The sequence below is a fragment of the Melampsora larici-populina genome (assembly GCF_000204055.1).
Source record: "Melampsora larici-populina 98AG31 unplaced genomic scaffold MELLAscaffold_2, whole genome shotgun sequence".
Lineage (NCBI taxonomy): Eukaryota > Fungi > Basidiomycota > Pucciniomycetes > Pucciniales > Melampsoraceae > Melampsora > Melampsora laricis-populina.
The window spans coordinates 843263-870683 of record NW_006768766.1 but is presented as its reverse complement, the minus strand read 5'-3'; the positions used below and the strand labels follow the sequence as shown (position 1 = coordinate 870683).

General features: G+C 40.5%; 2 protein-coding genes across 2 annotated transcripts; one reads left to right on the top strand and one right to left on the bottom strand.

Moving 5' to 3' along the window:
• Nucleotides 1–9004: 9004 nt before the first annotated feature.
• On the bottom strand, nucleotides 9005–11361 carry MELLADRAFT_88994 (uncharacterized protein; the record flags this gene model as incomplete). The annotated part of the gene is made up of 6 exons (XM_007404207.1): nucleotides 9005–9068; nucleotides 9167–9426; nucleotides 9496–10006; nucleotides 10081–10265; nucleotides 10331–10556; nucleotides 10682–11361. 6 exons carry the CDS (start codon nucleotides 11359–11361, stop codon nucleotides 9005–9007), a joined length of 1926 nt encoding a protein of 641 aa, XP_007404269.1.
• Nucleotides 11362–21567: 10206 nt separating this feature from the next.
• Nucleotides 21568–22287, top strand: MELLADRAFT_88993 (uncharacterized protein; the record flags this gene model as incomplete). The annotated part of the gene is made up of 5 exons (XM_007404765.1): nucleotides 21568–21754; nucleotides 21822–21894; nucleotides 21940–22045; nucleotides 22110–22187; nucleotides 22228–22287. 5 exons carry the CDS (start codon nucleotides 21568–21570, stop codon nucleotides 22285–22287), a joined length of 504 nt encoding a protein of 167 aa, XP_007404827.1.
• Nucleotides 22288–27421: the final 5134 nt, after the last annotated feature.

Below are 27421 nucleotides of genomic sequence, written 5' to 3'. Positions count from 1 at the left end.
CACCGTTTTGGCATTAAATAAAGCAATCATTACTTTCCCTCTGTTCCCGGTCACTTGTGAGTCTTTCAGTCATATCATCTTCTTGCCTTGTCATCTGTGACTAATTTGCCTAACCTCCCCATGCCCCAAAAGGCCAACAAGGCTATCCTCAACGCCATATGGTCCCTCTTGCTCCTGTTTGACAGGCCCCATAAGGGTTGTACTAAGTGCTTCAACATGACTGGTTTCTTATTCTCTTTATCCGCTTCCCTGATTGCTATTTTGGCTATTCTCAAAGGATTAAGCAAGACCAATAGTTCCAAATGATCATGTTTTGGGTATTCCTTGTTGTGAAATAAGTGCCAACACTTTATCACAGTGACATACTTTTTCAATGTCTCTACTTCCACTGTTGAAGCCTCCTGAACATTTCCTCTTTTCTCCTCTCCAGCTTCTATTTTATTTCCTGCCCACACTACAAACACATATAAGATCTCTATTGATAAGGGCAATAATTTGTCCCTTCCATAACACCTTTCATTTGAAAATTTTATTAATTTTGCAACCCTGCTATTGTAGTTTATTAAGGTTGCTTCTGCCCATCCTCCTGACGGCATGTGAGTTTGTACACTATCTCCTCTCCATGGCAATACACCTTTCACATTATGAAGAAATAATCTGATCTTGTGTTCTGTCTTTGGTGAAATCATGCCTCCTTTAACTACAATCTCAAATCCACAGGCAGTTCTATCTCTATTCACTCCTTTGTTTGATCATTCTCTCCTAAGCCTCTAGATAGGCTGTCTTCTTTGTTTTTCTTTGATTTGACCTGTTTTTTGGTGATGTCACACTGCAGGCGTACTAGTAAGTTCTGGATATTTTTCCACTTTGTGTTTACTGATTCACTTTTGGATCTTCTTTTGTTTATAGTTGATTCTGTAGTCGTGTTATCTGTTTTAACCCAGAAATTTCTACCTCTTACATTTAGCATCAAACGTGATGGGTGGAGGCTTGCCAGAATACCCAATCTTCTGCACTTCCCAACATGGACTGCATCGCTTCAGCCATTGGCACATTGATACTGCCATTGTCCGTGGTCTGAGCCAGCATTTAAGAGGGATTTAAAACAATAAATTAGCAAAATATTCTATAGAGAGACTAAAAATAAACTTACACTACCAGCATTAAAGAGGTTCCCAGATGGGAATATGGGTTGCAGGAATCAGACAGCCTTTGTGACTACATATATCACAATGGCCGTCTGATCCCTATGACCCATATCCCCATCTGGGAACCTCTTTAATGCTGGCAGTGTTATCTTCTTATAAAGTCTGTGAAAAGTCAGAAAATGTCCTATTGGGGATGCTACAAGGGCACCAGAATGCCTCCAAGCAACCATCTTGAGAGTTAGATGTGTTGATTTGTAGATCCAATGGTTGTTGATATAGTTTGTGGTGACTCCAATAAAGGCATATCTGTTGCATTTTGTAGTCCAGAAATTGTGTACTAAACAGAACTTACCCTTATTAGTCTATGTTCATTACAAAGTGCACAGTCATATCAGTTTAAGAGTTATAGATACAGCACAAGAGGAGTGATGAGAATGGATTCAATGGAAAACTGACCTTAACTGCATTGATTGCTTTTTCATGTAATCCAGAATAAAGTATGACCAATTGCTGTGCTGCCCAGGTTCTTGATCAAACCTTGGCACCACTCTTTACAGTAAAGGAAGCCGCACAAAGGGCTGGATCCCCAAACCTAGCCCATGGAAGGGCATGTCTGACAACCCAAAGTACCAGTACCATGTATCAGGTCAGCTGAGAATGTTGGTCCTTGGAAATAAGACATCAAATTAGTCTTCTTTTGAGATTCATCCTTGAGTGTCTCCAAGTAAGATGGAGGAAGGACAACTCCTGCCGCTATTGCCTTGTGACACACTTGCATACAGGGCAATTTGGCTTACTGTCACAGTGGCCCCATAATCTGTAATATGATGTTGCACCAGCGCTGTACGCATTATGACACCAACAAAATTTGTATTTCAGACAATAGAGAAAAGATGTCAATGCTATTAGTGTTTATTTGACATAAGGATAAGAAATCAATGACATGATAAGTGAAAAGAAATACCTTGGAAGAACACAAGTACTTGAAGAGTTCCTTCACATGGAGGCACCTAACCTCATTATATCCAATCTGGTCTTGTGGTACCTCAAAGTTCTGGATTTAAACGTAATGATGAATAGAAGAAAAAGGGTACAGATGAGAAACGAGGAGGTGTAGAGAATGTTGAAAAGGCTGGATAAAAGACAGGTGTTGCATTCTAAAAACCAGTGACTTACATTCTCTTTGCTTTGCTTGGCTGAAGGGGAGGTGCGGTTTGATGGAATGCCTGACAGTGATCTAGCGCGTCTACTGAATGGCATTCAAGTCTAGAAGATAAAATCAATGCAAGTCTTAGTGAGATTTGATTGGATCCTAGATTGATCACATCAATTGACTAACCTTTCCTTGTGGAGTCTGCTTAGCTTTTGGAATGGAAGCCTTCTGTTTGTTGTTTGGAGCCAGGGGTTGAGGTTACGCTGATTACTGAGAGATGAAACCTGATGGTGCTGGAGTGGGTGATGCAATAGAGGATTGAGAGTCTTTTGGAGGCACCACAAACCCAACCTGGCTGGGCTCAGTGGTCAAAGGGGTCTACCAGATGACCGTCCAGGTACCTGGAGGGTACTTTGACTCAAGGTTTGCAAGGAGTTCCTGAAGGTGGAGGGTGCCATGGAAGTATACAAACATGTTAGACTTGAGTGGAAATATGGCTTGGAGTACATAAAAAAGGGAATAAGAAAAACTGATCTTTACCTGTTCATTGATCCACAATCCATTGGGTTGGTTGGCTGTATAGTAGTTGAATGGGAAGGTGGGTTGCAAAAGTGATGGTTGTGTACAACAACCCTTGCGCCTGGGTGCAGGGGTTGGCTCCGCTATATAGTGGAGCAACCCGGGCCCCAAACTGGAGTGGAACAATTGGCTCCGCTCAGGGCTTTCTACCCTATGGAGTGCGCTGCGCAGGCTCCGCTCCGTGTTTTGCAGCATTGAGCAGAGGCCAAAAATTGGTCTGCACATGCTTTTGCAAGCAGAGCAGTTGTGATATTGACTGAGGACTACATACCACCCTTTTGACTGGATGTTGGAGGGTGCCGTGGGCATAGGAAAGAATGAGCCTATTGGGGAGAGTGGGTGTCATGCGCCAAGGGGTTAGTAAAGGCTAAGCAAGCAAAAGCATCAATGGGTGAAGTTATCCCTTGATGGTAGGTAGGTACTAGCAGGTACTGTACCTCAAATTAGGTACAGTACTGGGTCAAGTACCTATCAGATTTTTGTGGCCAGGCTGGGTACCTGAAATTGTAACTATGGATAGGTACAATACTTGGTAACGTACCATATGAAAAAAACCGGCTCCAAGTGGCCTGAAGTATTGTACCTAGATGTATGTACAATACTTCCAGGTACTGCAGGGTACAATACCATTACTGGTACAGTACCTGTGGCTGTGTTGGGCACACTCAAGCGCATGCTGATAAGAATTCCCATACTGTAAGTCTTGAGATGCAGAAGTGCATGGTACCCCATCAAACCAAAACTATGAATTTGACAGAATGAAAATTCTATAATTGGTTGATGTGAATGCACTCTTATCTGTTTGGCCTGGAATTTGAGAGCTGTGAAAAGTCAGACATAAAACCCAGAGCACCTCCAATACACTGAACCCACTACTCCTCCACCTTGTAACACCTCCAATCCAACAGTTTTCCAGTGCAGATGCTATCACTAGCGCCCAAATGCACCACCCATCATCAAATGACTCTGATTTTTTTGCCTTCTCCATTCAATTTCTGCAATTTGTTCATATCACTGAGTAAATGCCGTGTATCCTCTGGATTGTTCCCTGGTGTGGGTGAAGGTACATTGTTCGAATCCTTTCTCAACAGACTTTCTCTCAACTGTATTGTGGTTTCTGTACTTGCTAAATCTCAGTATCCTACGGTACTCAAACACTTTCTTCTATTTGTACAACCTTGATAATATTATTTCCCTCTTGATCCTTGCTTCCTGATCTGTTTACTGAAGGTACTACCCTAAATGATCTCATCTAGAATTCAAAGGAAATCTGCTTGAAGTTGTTGCTCTAATAAATCTCTGTTTGGAATTCCTCAATCCAACTCACTGCTTGGCTGACCCATGAATTGGTCAAGTTTGTGTTCTAACAAGTGCTGGTAATTGTGGGAGTTGTGTTCCACAGTCCAGTCTATTTATGTAGTATGGATTCAATTTTTTCATCAATTGATCTCTGTACCCTATCACACAATAAAAATTTAAACATAAAATTAAAACCCAAAAGTATGTCAATCAGAAAGAAATTTTGATTTGTATATATGAGTTCAAGATTATGCATAGATATATTTGAAGAAATAAGTACTTGCCGTCTCCACTGTCACCAATAGGATCACTTTGAAAAATAACATTCAAGTTTCTCCTGCTTTTTGCAAATCATGTTTGCATTTATTTGGCTAGGTTAAACTGAACCATTGACTTCAAGCAAAGCTGTTCAATTTTTTTGATTCAGGGTTTATCTGACTGAGATATAATACTCAATGATGAGGATTCAAACAATCAAATGCACAAAAATTATAGGTAAAATTGTCTTAATTAACGTATTGTTTTGATTCATTAGTGAGAAAGGGAAAACAATTCAATTCATGCATTATTTGATTTCTTTTGGTGGGTGATTGATTCTGGTTCTCAATAACTAGAAATAAAAGTAGTACACCCATGACCCATGATTTTGTTGGGTGTTTCTTCCTCATCTTCTTTTTCACCTTCTTTATCAGACACTTTGTACTTTTTCTCTTTTTTTTCTACCTTTGTCTACTACTTTGACATAATCTGCTGTGAGGTTGATAATTCCTTTACAAGTATTAGCATACTTCTTGCTGATCTGACTGAGGTTCCAACCCTTGTGAAGATCTGACATTTTTCAGATCAAAGTGCACAGTGCCTATCTATGCTGCCACACCATAAAATCTCAACAATACTGTCACAGGTAGGGAAATCAAAGAGAACGTCATGATCAGCCCAGAAACATTCACCAACAGTAAAATCAAATGCAGCATCTTTGGTCCCCATCTTCCCACACCTTTTGTTTGATGGAAAAATATCCCATGAGACCATCCACCAGAAGTATTCTGATCTACATTAGCTACACCACAGAATCTATTCAAAGTGAAGTTAAGATTACCACCATAGCTGTCTGGATTTAGTCCTTCTGTGTGATCAAGGACTCCAAAGGACAAAGCATTGGATTTTTGAAGTTCAACATAGGTCCACCAAACTCTTTGAATCAACAAGTGTAGGACTTGTCAAGACTTGTGCAATATGGAAGACGGCTCTTTTATTCTGCAAAAGGACTGGCTTTTTTTGTATCGTCTCAAAGGGCCTGTAAGATCCTAATGCAGATTTCAAAATGTCATTTTTTGAAGGATTGGGTAGAGAGATAGAAAGGAGGAGAAAGGAAGAAAACTCACCAACAGCCTCCCCAGATTGATAGCACTTGTGGTATCCAGTACACGCCATCCATCCATCTATCTATTGTGCATTCCCAGTAACCTCATTGGTAAAGCCCTTTTCAGATACAATGTATGCAACATTTATTTCATTATGTTCATCATCAGTCGTTTTTTTCAAAAGGTGCACATCTGACTACACCTATAACTTGAAGACCTTCATCTCTATGGGGATTAATAATAAGACCATCTCTTGATTCTAACCCTTTCTTACCCGTTGCCAATGTTTCCCCCATGGTTGGTTTGTCTGTAATTACTTCGTTGGATGAAACCTCTTGATATAATCATGGCTGATCAAGGTTGTCAGACAGAGCAAAAGACCAAGCTTTTTGTACTTGCTTGCATTGGTAATCTACACAATGTCTTCTTTTGCAGCACTGCCAACAGAGGTGTGGAAGAAATTGATCCGAGGCAATCTCTGGGGCCAAAGAAAGCCTTGGGTTAATTCCTTGGACACACCGTCCAAGGGAATGTACCAAGGATACCTCTGATTTCCCAAACCGAGGTATCTTTTCTGGCAGCGCAGACTGTATGTAAAAGTTGAGCAGACCAGTTAGTAATCATAATGAACCAAGTGTAAGGCAATAACTGCTCACTCTCTCAGAAACTGAAGGACCATCAAGTTGTGAAGTGGAGGATGTTGTTACAGAGTGGATTGCAGTGAGTGGATTGCTTGGTGAAGATGGATCAACATCTTCTTGTTCAGCATACAAATCAATACAGCAATTTGAACATCAATATTAAGACTTAATAATACTTGTTTGTTGTGTGTGTGCATGCCTTGCCCTTTCAAAATTTACTAAGCATCTCAAGCTTACAATTGACATCCATTGAATTTGGTGCAAAAAAATTCCTAATGAGACAGGATCCACGGCTTAATCAATGGGGTGTGAGGAATTTGCGATCATCAATTTGCGGTCATTATAGACCGGAAAGCTTGATGACCGTAAAATTCAATCTTACGCGGGAATTTCTTTTTTTTTTACAAGCATTCTTCATTTTCGCAAGCTCGCAAAAAAAAAGATTGTAAAAAATTGACCGTAAAATTGAGCCACGGTTGCCACTTACTACAATTTTGTGAGCTTTGTTTTGCGGACTTTATGATCCGTAAATGAGAAAGCACGTAAAAGTGAAAAATTTTGAAGTCATATATATTTTTGCAATCAATATTTTACGTGACATATAGACTGTGAAAAATCGTAAAAAAATTGCCTCGCAAAAGTGAAGAGTAGTGGCCGCAAAATATAATTTTGTGATCAAAATTTTACAGTCGTCAAAAGGGACATTGGTGTATTACGTAACAAAAACAAAATTCAAGAAGAAAAACTGAAAATAAAGAACAAAACACAAACAATGAGTGAAATATGAATCAAAAAAGGAACATGAATGAGTGACGACAAAACAAAAAATTAGAAGATAAGAAAGGGGCCAAATGAAACATGAAAGGAGAGACTATATAAAATAAATAAAATACGTTGTTACGATCTCTTACACCTGGTACGCTTGGACTTCCGTGCGTTACCATGACCATGAGGCTCTTCGATGTCGACCTCCTCCTCGTCCTTTGCCACCACCTCCGCTTCCTCATCTTCTTCCACAATCGCCCATCCCTTCCAACCTCTAGCTCTTTTGGCACCTTTATCTACCAACTCTACGTCTTCTTTCTTCAAAACAACTCCTACCTGTTGGTCTTCAACTTGTTGTTTCAGTCTCACTTCCTCCTCTTTTTCGCGTATCCTCCTCGGTCTACCACGGTTACGTTTGTTTAAATTCTTACTCTTTGCCAACGGAACATCGACATCTTCATCTTCACAATATTTAAAGAAGAGAAGAAGCAAAATAAGCATTGCAGAACATCAGAAAAACAAATTAAGATGCTTACCTAGTTTTGATTTGTTTTTTGTTAACTTTTTCCTCTTCGCCAAGGGAGCAATATCATCAACTGTTTCACGCTTAACTTTTTGTTTGTTTTTGTTTGTTAGATTTTCCTTGTTTGCCAAAGGGACATCTTCATTGTCGCATTCAGTCTGATCATTCTCAGCTAAATGAAAGACAAAGGACAAAGAAAGAAAAAAGATCAATATATTAGAATTAATAAAGGTGAAAAATTATTTGACCTTGTTCTTCTTCTGCACGTTCTTCAATCTCCTCATCAACCGGTTGTGAAAATGGTCGAACAAGTACCTCCTTTTGCCCTAAAGAATGGTTGATTTTGGCTGTCGCAGTCTTGATGATCAAGGTTTCTTTTGACGTCGGCGCTTGGGAATACATAACCCAAGATGTATAAGGTATTTGTCCACCAATTGACTTCAAATCAGTAGATAGCAATGTGGCTATTCCCGCATTTTCTATATCATTGTGTCGCCATACACCGGTGAGACTGCCAACTGTACGAACAACTTGACACCAGTAATGACTCCCATCCCAAAAACCCCGAGCGCGCATCAAGTAAATAGTACCGTCGAGTATCATTTCATAAGGTAAGTCGCATTCTTTCATCATCTTGAATGCTTCGGAGGTATTGGTTTGATGAAGATATGCGACATCAATTTGTATATGTAGATGAGGAGGTGGGGTATCAAGACACAGTTTGGTGTGGAATGCTTCGTAAGGCTGGGCATGAGGATTTTCCTTCGTCTTGCAGGTCTTACAATATTGTTGTGAAGATTGATGGTGGCCGGTGGTAGCCCATTCATGGAGCACTTGAGCCGCATCAGAATAAGCAGTATCATCGTCAAAATTCTCGTGCAATAACATAATAGAGTTAAGTTGTGATACTTCAACTAATACATGATCCTCGTTCTTTGGACAAGTATAAGTTCTTCTGAGGCCAATACGAAACAAAGTTTGAGTAATAGCTGGTGATGCTGGCTGTTTGGGTCGAGTTTCACAATCAAATATTCCGCTGAAGAATTGATCAGCAGACGCGTATTGATCATTCAGAAAACTTCCCGGAAATCGTTGTTGGATCGCGGCGTGGAGCGTATTTTGGCCATTTGAAAGGATGCCTCGTATCTTTCCTGCCTGACCCAATTCCCAGGTGGTCCTGGACGAAAAGAGAGTCAACAGCTTAGAGTATATGTGGTCTGATTTGCCGCTGGACTTAGTGTACCAAACGGGCGTATGAATAGCATATAAGCATTCTGTCATGGAGTCAAGCCAGCACCTAAATTGTCGACCTGGCGTTGTGGAAGCGGTAAAACCTTGGTACGTAGTAACAGGGTTGCGGTCGACATTTAAAGACCCTTTAGGCCGTCCAAGTTTCTTGGGTCGTCCTAACAAAGCATCTGTTGTATCTGGTGGTCTTCCATCATTTTTTGCTTCGCGCTGCTTTTGAGACTTCTTCGCCCATCCTAAAAGCTGAGCAACTTTTTTGTAATTCTTAGCCTCATCACCATATACTATTGGAACGCCGCGACGCCGGTCCTCGTGGTCTCTTTCGAGACAGGCCACCAACGCATATAACTGCACAATACCAATTTGTATTGTGCAGTTTCCTTTGCTGCCAGATGAAAAAAAAATTAAATTAGAATAAATTGAAAAAAAAAATGACAAACACGCACGATATCATGTAATAAACTCTATGCAAAGACTCCTGTGCATTAGTGGTTGTAGGCATGATATTGTCACAAAGACCATCATCGTCAATCTGTTTGAGTCTGGATTTGAAAAGCAACGACTTGACGTCCGAAGCTTTCCACCACTCAAGCCATCGTTTGGCCTTTGGAAATTCCTTGATCATTTTCGCCAGTTTCTGATCAAAAGTGAGTCCGCCTGGCCGGTCTGCTTTCAAAAGAGAAGATGCTTGTAATTCAAAAGATTCCTTTACAAGCAGATTCAAACAAAGTAGTAAGTTTAAAGTAAAACGTGATAAGACAAAAATATTACATACCTCATCATTTGGGTGTATGATAGCCCGGTTGCGCTTAACACGTGTCACCTGTGCTCGAAAGTGTTCATGACACCCTTGAAGTTTAGAAAGAGCAACGGCACGATCATTCTCTTTGAAGACCTTCATGTACGCCTTAATAAATCCATTTTTCTGCGCCACAGAAAAATCTACTACTTGACGGACCAGTGTATCGCATTCGGTTGCAGTCACATCGGCGCGCTTCATTTGCTTCATAAGCGTACGGAAGTGTGAGGCGTAGTGTTCTTCACTAAGTCCTTTGAGCCATGTGAGTTGTATAGGAATCCAGCGTCGCAGATCCTCGTGGTACATTGAAGTTGATAGAAGGTACCCATTCTTGAAAAACTTGTAAGTGACGTCAGAGAGTAGGCCGCCTCCATGAACCCGTTGATTTTCGTCTCGAGCCAAAAGCTGCTGTTGCATCCATTCGGTTTGAAATGTAAGGTGCATATTGTGCCGCTTCATGGACACAGATACCACAGTCAAACCGCGCCTGGAAAATATTTTTCATTTATATTAATGCTAATATACTGATTAAGTAAGAAATATATTTTGACAACTACTTACTCGGCCCAATGGTCCATATCCAAGATGAAGTTATCAGCCGCGCCTGGAAGTTTTTTTACGGGGATTACACCAGCGGCTTCAAGGAGCTTGCGTCGATAATAACCTGTTCGATGTAGATTTCCAAAAGCCCCATGGATATTCGTATCAGTGACAATCTCCTGCTTTCCTGCAGGAGCTCTACCAACCTGATTTGAGGTAAGTTGTAGTCAGTTATTCATATATGACTAAATAGATAAGGTAAAGATCATACCTTGTTTTGTAAAGGACCTACTCCCGGATTTTCGACCACACGTTTGCCAAATTTCTCCAAAGACAATTTATCAGGCTTGCCACGTCGAGGCCATTGATGCTGATGGAATCCGGAGTGTCGTATAATTCCCCAACCACTTTCATGTTCGTCCAATCGACACAAAGTGTTGGTACATTTCAAGTAACGAAGATTGCCAGAGCATCTTGCAGCTGGACATTTCTGTGTTCTAACATATACAAACGATAAATGTAGGGAAGATCATCAGTCAGATCGGAAATCACATCACAGTAGGAAAATATCAAAAACTAAAACATTGATGGTAAGAATTGAAAAGAAAACTTATGAACTCACGTGCTCATCCATTCGGATCTTTTGGCACTTGCTGTCGCAGGCGAGCCAAGATATTCACAATGTAGGCTTTCGCAGACTATGACACCTAAACAAGTGTACCTTACTGTTCTCCAGTCCGCCGGGCCTTTGCTTTTACCTCCAGAAGAAGTATAAGCAAATCCGAAAGTGCCCCAATTGACAATTTTCGCTTGGCCTGGTTGCTTCACAAACACAGTATTTCCATTGGGAAATAGGGGATAACCTTGATTGTCGAGAGTATTGTTCTCGTCTATGAAGGTTTTGAATGAAGTGCGGTCAAGAGGTAGGCCGAAAGTCTTCTTCCCTGGTTTCTTTGGCTTTGTCAAGGTGGAAGAATTTGACGAATTGATTTTGTTTTTCTGAGGCTTAGACGAAGTTGAAGAATTGGATACAATCCTTTTCTTATGTGGAGACTCATGATCATCGTCTGAGATTTCGGGTTCTTCATCTTCGTAATTGTCGTCTTCTTCATACACATCAGATTCTTTTGCGTCTTGTTCATAAGTGTCGTATTCTTGTTCATCTTGAACTTCAGCGTCAGATTGGTGTTTGTCTTCTACTTCAGCGTCAGAGTCGGATACATGTGTATCATCATTTTCGTCTTGTAAGTCAGAGTTCCGGCTAGAGTCGCTACTACTGTCACTCAGTTGTTTTTTGCGCATGTTTGTGAATAATTAAGTTGTAAAATTGATGAGATGTAAAATTAATGAGTGATTATGATTATAAGATAATGTCGAATTAGTTGAGATACGATAAGATTACGAATTAGTTGAAATGAAACGATAAGTGGAAAGAAGGTGTAAGTTCTGGATATTTTCGAAAGCTTTCGATACAGTAGGAAAGTTGATATTGTCAACTGATGATTACGGTAAGATTGATGAATGAGATAAATAAAATGAAAATAGAAGGACGGGGTGCTTCTCTTTCTTCATGGAATGGCATTATTACTTCACTTCTCATGGAACGTGGTTGGCAATTATTGCAAAAGGCGTCAATCCTTGGTCCTGGATTGGTAATGTCCTTCATCAATCCGTTGGATCGGTAAGGTCTTTGACCGCGAAATTAATTATTTCGTGCGAGATTGTATACTTTTGAGTCGTTCGTTTTGCGGTGACTTTCGATGTCTGTGAGACGTGAGCTGTGAAAGTGTCAAATTGGGACAAATCGTGTACTTTTGCAACGTAAATCATTTGCAATCATCATGGTACGTAAAAGTTCGCTCGCAAAATTAAATATTCTAGGTACAGGGTGGTAATTTTCAGTACTTTTTTTTACGACTTTTTTTTTTGCGGACATTCTCAATTAGGGTTTGACTGTAAATTTGACTTTTCACCCGGGAATATTATACTTTTGCGGTCATCATGCTTTCCGGTCTTTAAAGACCGCAAATGGATGATCGTAAATTTCTACGATCCCTTAATCAATCAGAAAAGTTTGTAAAGGGTGATTTTTTGTTTAAATTCATCAAGGAAAAAACAATCATTGGTACTTAAGCAGTCAATGAAGTGATCAAGAACCAAAAAAAATTCAAGAGATTTCAATCAAACTTAACCAAAAAATATTTCAATTTGAGAAAGTTTGAGCTATAAGAAGAACCAAACTGGAAGCTTTGATTGAGTTCCAAGATTGTACAATGAAGGTCAGTTCATACCTTATTTTTTCATTAATTTTGTCAAAGGTACAATCACCTGAGTTCCAACATTCAGGCAATAACTCAGCCATCATGAAGAAACACATTGGAAATTGATTCTTGTTTTGAATTACATAGAATTACAAGAAGATTTCATCAGTTAATAGAGAAACCAATGAATTTATCATGGACGCAAAAGCTTACCAAAACATATATTATCTATATTGATTCATACACCATGGGGAGAAAATTCCGGTCTACAGTTGGGATTGCAAATGGCCTGTATTTGGGTCATTTTCAACATAACACAGGTCACCAATTGCACAGCAGTGGAATGTTGGCTTGCAGACCATCTTTGAAGGAGGGTCTGTAAGGTCATATATATGGCCTATAGGCCATTGATGAGAGCCTACAGGCCCAAACTGAACATAGTCCCTTGTAGGTTTCAAACCCAAAGCCTGCATAGGGATTCATGCACAATGTGGCTTTCCTGGCATGAGAGGTTGTGAGTTTCATAGGGGGGAGAAGGACTCAAAGAGAAACTTTTGCTACACAATGGTCTTTCCTCTTCCGGGCAATACCCTCTATTCAGATGCTCCTAATCTTGATTGCCTCAAGTTGACTAAGTCGAACAAGTTAGAATATTTCCTGCATTCCAGAAATGTAAGGAAAGCTCACCACCCCAGCTCCAGGACCGGATTAAAAATCAGGATTGTGTTGTGGAATAATAGCATTGTATCTAGCTCACCACAAGACTTCCACATTCACTCAGTAAGCTGAAATCTGCAAGCTTTCTCTTAATTGGGAAATCTTACATCACGCTACTCAATATAATTTCAAGTGATCTTCCGGTAAAAATCTTTACATGTTTGAGAAATGCAGACTGTAATATTCCTATGGAGAATCCTACAACCATTTCAATTGCAAAAATACTAGAGGAAGAATTCTTTCATTGGTAGAATAGCATATGTGATCCCAAGATATGTTTTCCAAAATCTCACAAGTGCAGCTGAATTGTATCATCCAGAAATGTTGCACCAATCATCGCAGGCCCCTGGGCAAATGTATCAAAAGACACAATATGTGAAATATTCAATATCCCTTGTCAATTGTATTCAAAATAGGATAATATGAATTGAATTGCAAGGAGACAGCCTGGGAGTTGAGAGAGAAGATGCACCACCGCGCAAGCTATTGTGATACAACCTGAACGCTGAACAATTTCTACAACTGTTAGAAAAAAAATCCAAATATTAATCTGACTCACCATGGATGGTAGAGTGATCCCTGAGTCCAGATCAATAAACATCTGGATCACAAAGGAGAAAATGTTTGAGGCAAGTATCCCAACCCTGAATGATAGATAAAGATTATCAGTCTCCTTAGCATACATAGTTGGAAAACTAACCCACCCAGAGCTGAAAACAATAACCAACCTGGCATACGGTATCTCTCCATAGATGCCAAGAATCATAAATGCCTGGACAGAATTACTTAGAGAAACAAACAAGAAGGTGACAATTAACTCTGTAAAAGCCTGATAATGACATGGTACTATGAAGGAAGATGATAATCTGAAGAGTGTTGTGACTTTGCTAATTAAGAATTGAAATGTTGATATCCAGGATGGGTATAAGGAGCAAAAGGTGACAAGGCTGGGTGGGAGGTTGCGTCAGTGGGTTTCATGAATAGATCAGTATTCTTAACAGATCAAACTGCAGAAAATTAACTGCAAGCTGTGTCTGTTGGAATGCCGGAACTACCACTTTTATTTGTGCACACCTGCCTTGGGAGAAAGCACCATTGGCGCTGTGAGTAAACAAGATATTCCCATAGGTGATGAAAATACCTAATTATGGGATCCAAATCTACTAGCTATAACTAGGAAAGAGAGTTAATCATGAGAGATAAAGATTGAAAAATTAACCAGCAAGCATACTCACATTGAACAAGATGGCTTCCAATTCAATCACTTTCTTAAACCTCCAGCTGGGTGGGAGGCTTTGGTGAAGCAGTAGAAAAGGATTCACTGATCACAAAATCTCAGATCTACAGTGTAGTAATCAGAAAGCTTACCATTGATCTTCTTGGTTATGTACATGTACCATTATATTTCTATTTTATTGATTTATTATTATCAAACTTGTATTATTCATTGTTATCAATTTTTATTTGATTTCTTTTTTTAAAAAACCAAACATCAATTATTTATCATTATTTATATTAATATATATTTGTATTTATATTTAGTTATATTTATATTTATTTATATTTTTTTATGTTCTTTCATTTTTATATTTATTTTATGGTTATTTTCCATTCATTTTCTATTTATTTATTTATTTTTATTTCATTTCTTAGTCATTATTTAATTGCATTCATTTCTTTCATTTGTATGGGCTTAGGAGTTATGTGTAACATAGTGGTGTGCAGGGCATTATATGGGTTTTACTTATGGGTTTGAATATGGCTAAATTTCAAAAACCCAACAAGTCTACATTGAGGGATGGTGGTGAACTGGGGTGGTAAACTGAGACAACAAATAGAGCATACAGAAATGAAGCATGAAATATTAATCAGTGGAAAGTTATTTATTACATTCAAGACAGGAGAATTTTTGACATTACAAAACTCAACAATGACTTTTGATCATGAAACTTGAATTCAAGGGTACCACAGCACAATTGCAGGGTTTGGTTTAGTTTAGGTATACTTCATTTTTGCATATTACCCAATCACTTTAATTATAATCATCATATTTACCAACTTTAGTGGTAAAATGAGGTGGTCCATTGGACAAACCCCATTTCACCTTTTTTCTTCAATTTTCAATCACAATTTACACTACCAAAGATCAGATTCAGAGTTTAGCTTGGCTGCTGAAAGTTGTAGAGTCTCAAATTCTCTCTATTTCTGTTTCTTCAGAATTTCTATATTATCCCTAAATCTTATCTTATTTCAGCTTCAAGGGTAAATTGGCGGGAATTTAGGTTTTGATGGTAAACTGCTAGGCTTTAGTGCTGATTGTGAGCTTGGAATTCTGGGATTTGTTGACCTGTGTGCACTGAATCTGTTGATCAATTTCAATTCACTGTGTGAAATAGTTGTTTGGAGCTGAATTTTGAGTTTGAGGGGGGTTTTTGTCCCACTTTCTATTTTTGTGTGCTCTGGATTTTTCATATACACAAGTGTATTTTTTGCTACCTTTCCAAGTCTTTTAGTTAGAAAATTGTATTATTATTAGAATTTTGAATAAATCTTTGTATCTTTTGATTATTAATTTGGGTAAACAACTAATGAGAGTTGGAATTTTGTAACTTGTGTGATCAATGGTTTGGTGCCTGAGCGCGCCCAGAATGTGTTATTATTGATATTATTATCCTCTTTTAGCCTGCTCCTTATTAATCCAAACATTTGTAGGTCTTAAGTGTAATTCATTGGTAGTCAAAGTCCCTGTTTAAGAAAGACATTACTTCTGTTTGTTTGAAGTCTACCCATTCAACATTTCAAGCCTTATCCATCTTGTATGTGTGCATGGTTGTTGTCTTCATTCCTCCCCTTCTTGGCTCTGCTTTCAGCTGTCTTCTGAAAGATTTCTACAACGGTTAATGTGATGCTGAAGAAAAAGGCTTCATGAAACAAAACTGGTTGAGGAGAATTTGGCTCCTTGAACTCTCAATCCAGTCAATACTCACTGACATTGAATCCTGTACAGTAGACCTGGAGACCCTGAATCTTAGAACAGAGTCAAACAAACAGGGTCATCCAGTACAGTGGTATGGTATCCATCAGTATTCCTTTCAGGTGGTGTAAGGGCTACATGTAGAGCAGTCGGTATAGGATTAGACAGGAAAGGCCAACATTAGTCACACGCACCTAGCTCCACGAAGAACTCTTTCTTCACCGAATACTTTCGGCTGGAGCTAGGTGAGAACATCATTTCTCTTTATCTCACGTTTCCTTCTCTATCCCTCAATACTTGTATTACGCGAGACTGGTTCACCAATTACTTTCGGCTGGAGCTAGTGTTTTGGAATAGATAGTTGGGTTATAGTTTAACCTTTGGAGCTCCTGCTCCCGTGACCAATTGCCACAGTGAAGAATCAGATCTCAGAGTCTTACACTTTTTTAAACTATATCCATTCAAACTCTATTAAATCAATCCAACTTTCTTTCTCCCTTTTTTGTATTCACATCTCAATTTCATATTGAAAACTATTGACATTGACAATCATGAGAATCCACTAGATTCCTAGAGACTTATGGGATTCAAGTTACCAGTAAACTTTACCAACAATCCCAAAAGCTTATTACGCCGACTAAGACAAAGAACTAGCACAGTTGACCGCCCACCTGCCGCTCCGCCACCCCCAAGATATAACTATCAACCAGAAGCTCCACCTGACACCCCGTATAGCGACTACACAGTTTTTGCAAACACGACACCAGCGCCGATCGCCACTTTGAAACCAGCGACAAACTTACCAGACCCTTTAGAATCCTCGATCACTCCAGACGCCAAAATCGTACGCAAATTTTTCAACACTAGACTTTGAGACGAAACTCCTAGACCTCCAGGCAGCTTCATCTTCACTCCACAAGCCAGGATGGAAGGTTCATCCACACACAAGGGTAAAGGACCCAAGACTGACAACAACGCAGACAAAGACACCGTCATCGCACACCTTCCAGCCAAAGTCTCAGTGTTGAAAGCTGACACCGATCAAATCCAGGCTTTGGAAGCGTCTATGTCACAACTGCTCTCATTGCATCAACCAACAAACACGGGTGGCCAATCAAACACCGGTTCACTTGCAGCAACACCTTTGGCGAACTGGTTCACACGTTTTCGCAGCCCGGGATCACCAACGCCAGCTGGACCAAAGCAAACCGCTGCTGAGGCAAGCAACCCTAGTCAACAGACCAGAAGCGACGCATCATTAACAGAGAACCAGGCTCAACGATGCCAATGCACGCTGAACCAAACCAATACACTGTCCCCAGCATCACATCCATGCCTCGATCACCTTATCCGGGTAGTACATGGCCAGAACGAGAAACGGAGATAGCGGAGGACACCGCTCGTCAAGTATTGTTCATACACACTGACAATTGACCAAACGCATCTCGCGGCAATCCTGAGCCAACGATACCATCCGCACCACCAAGAGACGCAGCTGTACCAGCAGGGGACATCAAGCTGTCAGAGGCACCAAAGTTCACAGGCCCTGCTAAGGACCCGTCAGCCTTATTCAACTGGAGACGCTTAGTAGAGCAATTTTTAATTTAAAACGATTAGACAATATCAAAGAACGGCTCATCATCTTAGGCACAATCGTCATAGAACCTTGCGTGGGAAACTGGCTTCAAAGAGCGGAGAGTGAACTGGTGGAATTATCTTGGACCGAAATCATGCACACTTTGTACATTACCTATAGGGTGGATGTATGACACCAAGAAGGCAATCAGACAAATCAAGTGGAAACCTTCGGAAGATTTTAAAGCGTACGCAAACCGCGCTCAAGATCTTTACGCCCTTATCAAAGTAGAAAGCTCGATCATGATCAAAAACCTCGCTGAGTATGTAGTATGGGGCACACCAGATGTCTTTCAACGTTGGGTAACCGACAGGCAATTGCTCAAGGTAGAAAGTTTCAAATGGTTCGAGTTTATAGCCACAGCCTCCAAAATTTGGCTATTGCTACAATCGAGTAATTTATTGCCTTGCCACAGTGGAAATCAACCTAACCAAACGTACATCACGCCAGCAGCTAGAACAAATCAGCAAAGCCAAGTACAACCTGCACCTGATTGCCGCACTACTGAACAACAAGCGGATTATGTGTGGCACTTCCACCAGTACCTCAGGCACCTCGGCATTTGTTCAGCTTGTCGTACTAAATGCGGAAACCCTAACTGTCAAGGCCCCATTTGAGGACCCTACATTGCTTTGCCGCCATTGACTGTCTTTGACCCTGGACCAAGACCACAACGCCATACTGGTCAACCAACAACTTCTACGAATGTTCGACAAGTTCCACCAGTGGGTACACCAACAAGCAAGCCAGCAGGAAGACTGCCAACATCAGTCTCAATCAAGGCAATGTCAGAGAACAGTATGAACAGCTATGCACTAAATTTATCAGAAAAAGAGATTGAATGATATGAAGAAGCTGATTGAATACTGGTAGGTCACATGCAGGAGGAAATGTCAGGGTGTGTTGAAGATACCAAGCGGACTAAGTCAATTATCCTGCAATCAATAATTAACGGCATTCACATGCGCGCTTTGATAGACTCAGCAGCCAAAGCAAATCTGATGTCAGAACGGGCAACAAGGAAGGCTCAAATACCGCGTAGACAACTCGTGACACCCATTGAGGTGAGTCTGGCTATCTCCTCAAACAACACACCACATGTCATCAAGGAGTTCTGTTTTGCTAATGTTAGCTCAGCGGATCCTAAACATTGTTTTGGATTGACGTTCTTCAGAATTGCACCTTTAGGAGATAGTTACGATGTGATTCTTGGCACACCATTTCTTGAAAAGTATCATCTCGACGTCTCCCTTCATAATCGCTCAGTCACACATGTACCTAGTCATACTGTGCTATTAGAAGAGTCAGCAAAGAAAGAGATCAAAGATTCAATGAGGAATGCAATGGTATCTTGCGTAATTCATAACCTTGAAAGAGTGCAAAGCACACGTGATCTGTCAGCACGAGAAGAGCAAGTGCTGCAAGAATTTTTTGGGGTTTGTTTCCAGAAGAATTGCCGGACGTTGAGAATCAAGAGGAAGATGATTTTATTCCGCCTGAAGGGCAGAATAAATCCTCAAAAGTCACTCACAAGATTGTTCTGACAAACCCAGATGTGGTGATCAATGAAAAGCAGTTCAACTACCCGCCTAAATATCTGACCGCATGGCAAAAGCTGATAACTCAGCATTTGAAAGCAGGACGCATACAAAAATCAACAAGTCAATATGCATCCCCGTCCATGATCATTCCAAAGAAGGATCCAAATGCCTTACCACGCTGGGTTTGTGATTACTGAATATTGAACAAACATACCCTGAAGGACAGGTCACCACTTCCAAATGTGGATGAGTCAGTCCGATTGGTTAGTACTGGGAAAATATTCTCCATAATTGACCAGATGAACTCATTCTTCCAGACTAGGATGCATGAAGAAGATATTCCGTTGACAGCGGTCAAGACACCATTTGGCCTTTTTGAGTGGACAGTGATGGCAATGGGGTTGACGAATGGACGAGCCACGCATCAAAGCAGGGTGGAAGAAGCATTAGGTGACATAATTGGGAATTATTGTGTAGTTTTTATAGATGATGTGGTAGTATTTTCAAAGATGGTGGAGGAGCATGAGTTACATGTCAGGGAAGTTTTAAGACAACTGCAGGCAGCTAAACTGTATTGTTCACCAAAGAAGAGCAAGCTCTTTCGAACATCAATCAACTTTTTAGGCCACGAGATTAGTGGTGAAGCAGTGTGTCCTGATGAAGCAAAGACTGAGAAAATTGCAAAATGGAAGACACCTACAACTCAGAAACAATCATTGAAATTCTTAGGCACAGTTCAATTCTTGAAAAAATTCATCGACGGATTGGCACATTACATAGGTACCTTATCACCACTAACAAGCACAAAGAAGAAAGTATTACCTTTTCAGTGGGGTACCAAAGATGAAGCATTTGAAAATATCAAACGGATCATCACCACATTACCAGTCCTTAAGCAAATTGACTATGATTCATCTGACCCCATATGGCTATTCACGGACGCAAGTGGCCATGGACTCGGTGCAGCTCTCTTCCAAGGTAAGGAATGGGATACGTTGTTGCCAATTGCATACGAGAGTCATACAATGACACCAGCGGAACGCAACTATCCCGTCCACGAACAAGAGTTACTGGCAGTAGTGAATGTGTTGCAGAAGTGGAAGATGTTACTATTAGGACTCAAGATTAACATTATGTTGGATCATCACTCATTGACTCACTTACTAACTCAACGGAAAATTAGTCGAAGGCAGGCAAGATGGCTCGAGACATTATCTCAATTTGACTTAGAATTCAACTATGTAAAAGGAGAAGACAACACCTTTGCCGACGCCTTATCACGGATAGACGAAGTAGCAGCAATTCAGGTAGACTCTGTACTCGACGACCATACCATGGCAGACATCAAGACTGGCTATTCCAGGGATCCATTCTGTGTGAAAGTTGATAAGACCCTACCGCTACGAGAAGGCACGGAGTGGCAAGAAGGGTTGATTTATATTGACAGGCATTTGCTAATCCCTCATGAAGGCAAATTACGCAAGCGTCTCATAAAGAAAACTCACGCGGCATTAGGTCACCTAGGAGAATTGAAAACACTGAAGCAACTCCGAAAATATAGCTTTCAAAGACAATGGCAAGGTATATTTTAGCTCAAGATCAGATCAACTGAGAAATGGAAAGAAAAGACTTACATGTAGGTGACTGTCAACTTTTGAAAGGGGGTTGCGGAAGAGAAGAAAAGGTAAGTGAAAGTTAAAAGATGATAGTTGAGAGAAAGTTTATGAATACATTAAGTGACCAATGGAGGTTACCAGAAATCTTGATTGTTTCAAGCAAGAATGTGTAAAGAAAACAACCTAGAAATTTGGTGAGGTAGTTCAGGTTCATTGTGAATAGTCTATAGGTAGTTATGAGGGAGGGGTGTTACAAAATAAAGATTGGATAGAGCTGAGTGAAGAAAGCATTATCGAAAAGAGATTCCTGGCAGGATATATACCAGTGTGAGATCATATGGCTGGTCAGATTCATTGATTACCAATCTGAGTCAAAAGATGGCTGATGTAAGTAAGTGATACATTAATGCAAAGAGGATCCTGATCATGCCAGGAACCACAAGTTGATTGTATCCTGGCAAGAGACCTGAACCCGCCATTGAAGATTTCCAGTTGAGCTGCTTACTTTTTTTAATCAATGATCCACAACTTGTCCTGATTGATAATTCACAATTCTCAACAGTGAACTGGGTCCAAAATCTTAAGTGACCTGAACAGTGAACCTAAAATGAATTGCCAAAATGTAACATCTATGAAGCCAATGGTCTAAAAGCAGTCGAATATTTCACCTAAATAGCCTTGAATAGATGTATTGAAATCTCATTTTTCCAGTCCTTACCAATATCTTTTTTATTGTTTTACAATTCTTCCTTTCATTTAATCAATGACCTCATACCCCTTAGAGGCTGCAGTTATAGCTCGAACCAATTCAGATAGACATCCAATGAATTATATTACTACTATTTTCACATCATGGAACCCACTATCCGTGCCTAAACTTGTGGTTGGCTGTCTTTTGGAATTTATATCAACATTCTTCTATGTTTGGATCAGTAAGGCTATGGTCAAAGGTACATATTGTTTTATTTGTGTTTTGATTCAGGCCCAGCTGAACACTGACATCTTACTCCTTTGTAGATTCTTTCATTGCGTCCTTGGAACAGGTCCATCCAGTGGCCAATGGTCACCTGAATCTTGCAATTCTATCTGGGTAAGATTAAAATTTCTTTTTGGTTCTGAGCTTCATATTTTCAAGCTGCTCACATTGGCATTATAGATTACGCGTGTTGTTATTAGGTCAAATTGCTAAACTAGTGGGCCATGATCTTCACATGGATGCCGGTGTTTCTCTTAGTCTTTTGGTGAGGTTCATTTCATCATCTTTCATCTGGTTTCTAGTTACTGACCATCTGAATGATAATGCAGGTTTTGGACCGGTCTCCTGCTGGACATGTGCTCCCATACCTAGGATCACAGATCCTTGGGGCAATTGCAGCAATAAGTGTAATCCTTTTCCATCTTCATATAACTATACCATCACTAGAAGACAGCAGCCAAGATGCCTACTCAATGTTCATGCAAGGCCCAGCAAGAATTGGAGTGACGTTTTTAGGGTCGAGAGATTCCCTTATAGAGTAAGTGATCTTCCTCTGTTTCCATCAAACATAGGTGATACACTGTTCACTCATGTTGTCAATAAGCTGCAGCGTTTTCTTGTGGGAAGTGCTATTTGGATTCATCATTGGTTTTGTAAACTGTGCAGAGTATGAGATAAGGCATCAAGCAGACTGCCAAAGCAAGAAACCTTTATTAAGCTCTCTCATGTTCAGTTCCATCTTGTCAGTGTTCAAGATTCTGTTAAGCAAAATTATGACATTACTCATCATTTGATCAATTTTTGAAATGCACACAGTGAAGTGATTTCCACCCTTGCTTTTGGTTCCCAATGCTTTGTACTCAACTCCATCATCGAATTGGGATGGTAAGCTTACTTTTTAATCATACACAATAGTGGAATACCAATTGAAATTCTTATTTAGTGAAATTGGTACCAGTATAATCTATGGAAGTATAGTTTTTTGATACCCATTTTCCAATCTGGTTGTGGTACTCTCACCTTTACCTGCTATAATTGTATGAGTTTACATATTCTCTTGTTTGATCATAAAATAAAGTTGATAAATACATCTCCAATGTAGGCTGGAAGTCTGGCTGCCCATCTTTATTGTACCGGTGCTTGTGAAGCAAATTCTGTTGAGCTTGAGAATTTGTCTTAACTGTTTTCTCTTATGTAATGCAATTTGTTTTTGAGTAGTAAGACTTGAGAATGGTCCTCCACCTGAAATGAGAACACATCCCTTAACCTCTCTGCCTCTTGTTTAATACATTGTCCTTCTGAGACTGATTTACCTATGCTCAGGCTTCCATCCTCATCACAAGATGGATCCTAAGGATGGAAAGATGGTATACAACCAAAATTTTACACGACTCTTGAAGAAAAGAGTAAGGAGAAAGTTTTAAAACCCTTCTACAAAAATTTCCATTGCTAAGTTGTAGTTGGAACTTCATATCATCAATTTTGACAAAAAGAAAGAAATCGGAAGGAATTTTGTATTGAAATTGATAATATATGAAAAGAAAAACATCTTTTTTTCAAGCTTCCTGTGTACTTCACAAACAAATAACTAGCACTACCAACATGCTTCACTTCACCATATTTATTCAAAGTCTTGGGATTAGCTACCCTCTCAACAAGTCTTTTGCTAATTTGGACTGATGAACTGAGTCTTGTAAATATACTGGGTTCTATAGATGGTAGAGTACAATTTCGCTCACGATTACCAGGGTAAAGCATTGTCACAAACCCATCCACTGACCCAAAATCCACCACAACACCCAAATTGGGAAAGAAAAACCACCCATCTTTAACATCAAATCCGTCCGATTTGTGAGCTAGATTACCATCCTTTGTAAATACTGGAATTGATAATATCTGTCACGGCAACATTCCCTGCCAATTTGATATTCAGACTCCCCATTCTGCCCACAGATATACCAATACAACAAACAAAATTTCTATGCCCAAGTCATTTCTACTCATTTCTGTATATACGTGCTGATTATCATTCCTTTGAGATCCTCATTTTGCTGTCGTCAATCTCTTGTAACTTTACCCCTGTGTGTCACACTTTCCTTGGCTCTCAAAATACTGTAAGTACAATACCACAGCCACTTGATTCAATATAATCTCATCTTACACATTTGCCTTGCCTATTCATACAAACAACTCACTCCACACCAGACCAAATAAGTCTATAAACCTGTTGTGGATCCCTCTCATGCCTTGCCCAGAAGAATTGCCGGTCAAAGTTGTGAATTTGATTCTCAACCAAGTTATTACGGAAATCCTGGTTGTGCGGCCCAACTACAACAATTGCAGTGATACTCTATTTTTCCAACACAACTCTGTTATGTGACTTCTCCAACTACATTCATTGGGTCAATGCTGGAACAGAGCCGTGGTTTCCCTTGTCTTCCAGTCATTATATTCGACTCGTGAGTCTATGCTTAAATCTCTTATTGATATGTGGAAAACCTGCTCTATGATCACTGGCTATCCCAAGAGTATCACTGATCTGCATCTCGACCGCATGTGGTACTCAATGCCTTTGCCTACATCAGTTCCCTGCATTGTCTCAACATGTGACATGTGGTCATACCCCAACACAATCTTGCCAGACTGTGCTGCTTTGATTATCTCCTTATGCGCCAACACTTTAATCCACTTGAAATTACGTTACATTGACAATTGGTGGCTTCTCACCCATGGTTTCAAATGTGATTCAAGGTGTTACAAACCTTCAAACCTGAGCCATACATGGCTTGTCTGATTCAGACAAGACTCCCAATTACGAGTCCTTGAAAACCCTATTACAAGGCATTATCTCACTAGAATCTCTATCTATTGAATTTCCGTCATTGCCATCTATGCATTTAAGCTCTGGTTCACTTCCATGTTTAGTTCATTTTTATGCAAGTTGCCATCACAACAATTTTTGGGCCTCTCAAGATATCTGCTGCTCAGAGGAAAGGCTGATCAATTGCCTTGAGCTCCTGCCCCCAGCAAACTTGCCCCCAACAGCCTTGATTGTCTTAGGTATCACCAACACCCTCACAACATTATTCATCATTTCAATCCCTGACCATGTCCCGCATGGAATTTGTTCCCAAGTATTTCCAAATCTCCGGTACTATGAAGCAAGTATTCTGACTCAATCAAACCAGACCTCTGGTGGTTGAGTTGGCCCATGCTTCAAACCATCAAGGTATTGTCACCACTTACCAATTTGGCAACCATTACTGGGGAACCATGTTATCCATTCTCTACTTGCTACTAGGCTTGAGTAGAGTACTATAGACCCAATTGGGTATGTTTGTCACGTCCGTGTTTAGACCTTTAGATGTCTAACGTCGGCCCTTAGGGAGTCGTGATCCTTACTATCTAGTCAGGATTGTGCCGGTTGGGGAAGTGGGGCCCCGGCCCGGGTTTGGTTTTCTCAAACCAACCGGAGATGAAACTTAGTTTTCAGGAACCAGTTTCACCAGGCTGGGGACCTCCTTCCGAGCCCCTCCCGCCCACCTAGCTTGGCCTGCCTCTCTGGCATGTGTGTGCGCCCGGTTCCCTCCACCGTGTCAAAATTTCACTAGCTTGGCGTCGAGAACACACGTATGTGTTTACAAATCTCTTTGGGATCACTCCAAAAAGTGTCCTGCTTAGAGTCTCAAGCTTACCCTTCCTGAGGCTCGGGAGATCTCTCAGTCAACATGAACATGTGCTGATATCCCTCAGCCAAAATGACTGTGCCTCTCGTAACTAAACAAAACTGAAGTTTGCCTGATGATTATGTGATAGTATTACGATTGGATAATTAGATTAGATTGGATTTCATCGAATCCATTTGGTTCATTGTGTCTGTACTGTATTTGGGCTTTACTGTATCTCTTCGAAAAAAGTCCTCCTTGTTTTACACCAGTGATTGTATGTATATGCAGTGGGACTTCACCCTCTTTGTTTTCGTTTTTGATCTTTTGGGTTTGATTTATCAAAACGGTATGTCCTTTATGCAATTCCAACGTGGGTCTTTGACCGTTTATTTGTCAGGTCAAGGTGCATCTCGGTTATGAGCGCACAAAGGTGAGGCACAACACGTAAACATAAGTGCTTCAAAGGCTCTTCTTTCTACTCGGCCATTGTAAGATGCATTCAAGGTGAATTGGCAGCACGGTCTGGCTACTGGAGGCAACGCCGCCACCTTTACTTTACCATTCTCAGTAAAGTATTGGTATCGTGAGTTTCAGTACAGTATCCAGCCACCGATACTTAGTATCGGTATCGGCAATACTGTACTCGCCAGGTCCAGGTCAGGTATCCTGTGACCCAATACCGTATCCGGTAAAGTACCGCGGATGCCGATACTTTACCGGTCAGGCACTCGGGCAGTACCCCAGTATCTGACGGTTTCTTTCAGTATCGACATGTATTGACTTATAAGTTACCTCCGACACCGGATTTCACTTTGACTTATACCTTATTTCAATTCACACCTATTCACACCTCCACACCCCTTGCTTCTCCCTTCCGGTTCAGTATCATCTAGTTCATTCGACTTCCATTTCGGTCGACGTTCCATCATGGGACGTCTAACCTCATGGGCTCGACCGTTTTTAGCGCCTTACGTAGTGATGGAGGACGCTATGGTGCCTTTATTTGACAGTTTCAAGGTCCTAGTAAGTCACTATTTCGTATATCTCTTTCCAAAGCAAAGTTCACTCTATCTGATCATCTTCTCAATTCGATTACTTTTTTATCATCATCTTCACTTGCTTTTCCTTTTTCCAATACCCCATCTCAGTATCACAATCCTCCAGTTTCAACTGCGGGTTCCAATATGGCCCTAGGCGTTGCTTCTAATCGACAAACTACCCCTGTCCCGACTTCTGATGAACCATCCTCTACCGTACAGGCTCAGGTTCAACCAGACCATGATGAGCCTTCCAACAATCCACCCCGTCGACACAGCACCCAAATTACACCACTTCGCCGCCCTTCGTCAATGACTATTCCTCCTGCCGACTCTCGAAGATCCATTGTACCATCCGACTCCGAGGCCTCAGTGGATTTAGTAGTGACCAATAGAAAGTGAGGTCGAACCGCAGAATCTGCTCAAAAGTCAATCATTCAATCCAACTCCGATGTCTCCGTTGATATTGTCGAGAAGAATAAGGGTAAGCGCTGTCGAACCCAAGAATCTGAATCAGAGGCATCTCAGTCAGATACCCCAGCCGCACAACGCGATTCCAACAAAAAAAAACCAATTGACATCGTACTACTACTAATAGGAAAAGTATTACCTCAAAGCGCCCTAAGAAGACTACGATGGTGACGCTGAAGGATGCTCAAGTTCAGGACATGGTATGTACTGGCCTCTAATATTCCAATTGTTCTCGTCAAAATCAAGGTCAAGGTTTAAACCTAATAACTGACAAATTAAACTCGATGATCATTGTTTAGGGAAATTCCTTGTCGAAGTCTCCCAAGCGAAAACGAATTGAGGTCAACTTAACTCAGGACTCCGAGGATGAGCACGCCAAATTCGAATCTGGCAAGAAATCTAAACAGGATGATCAGGCCAAATCAATCTACGACCGTATCAAAGATTATTTCGGAGAAGCTTACC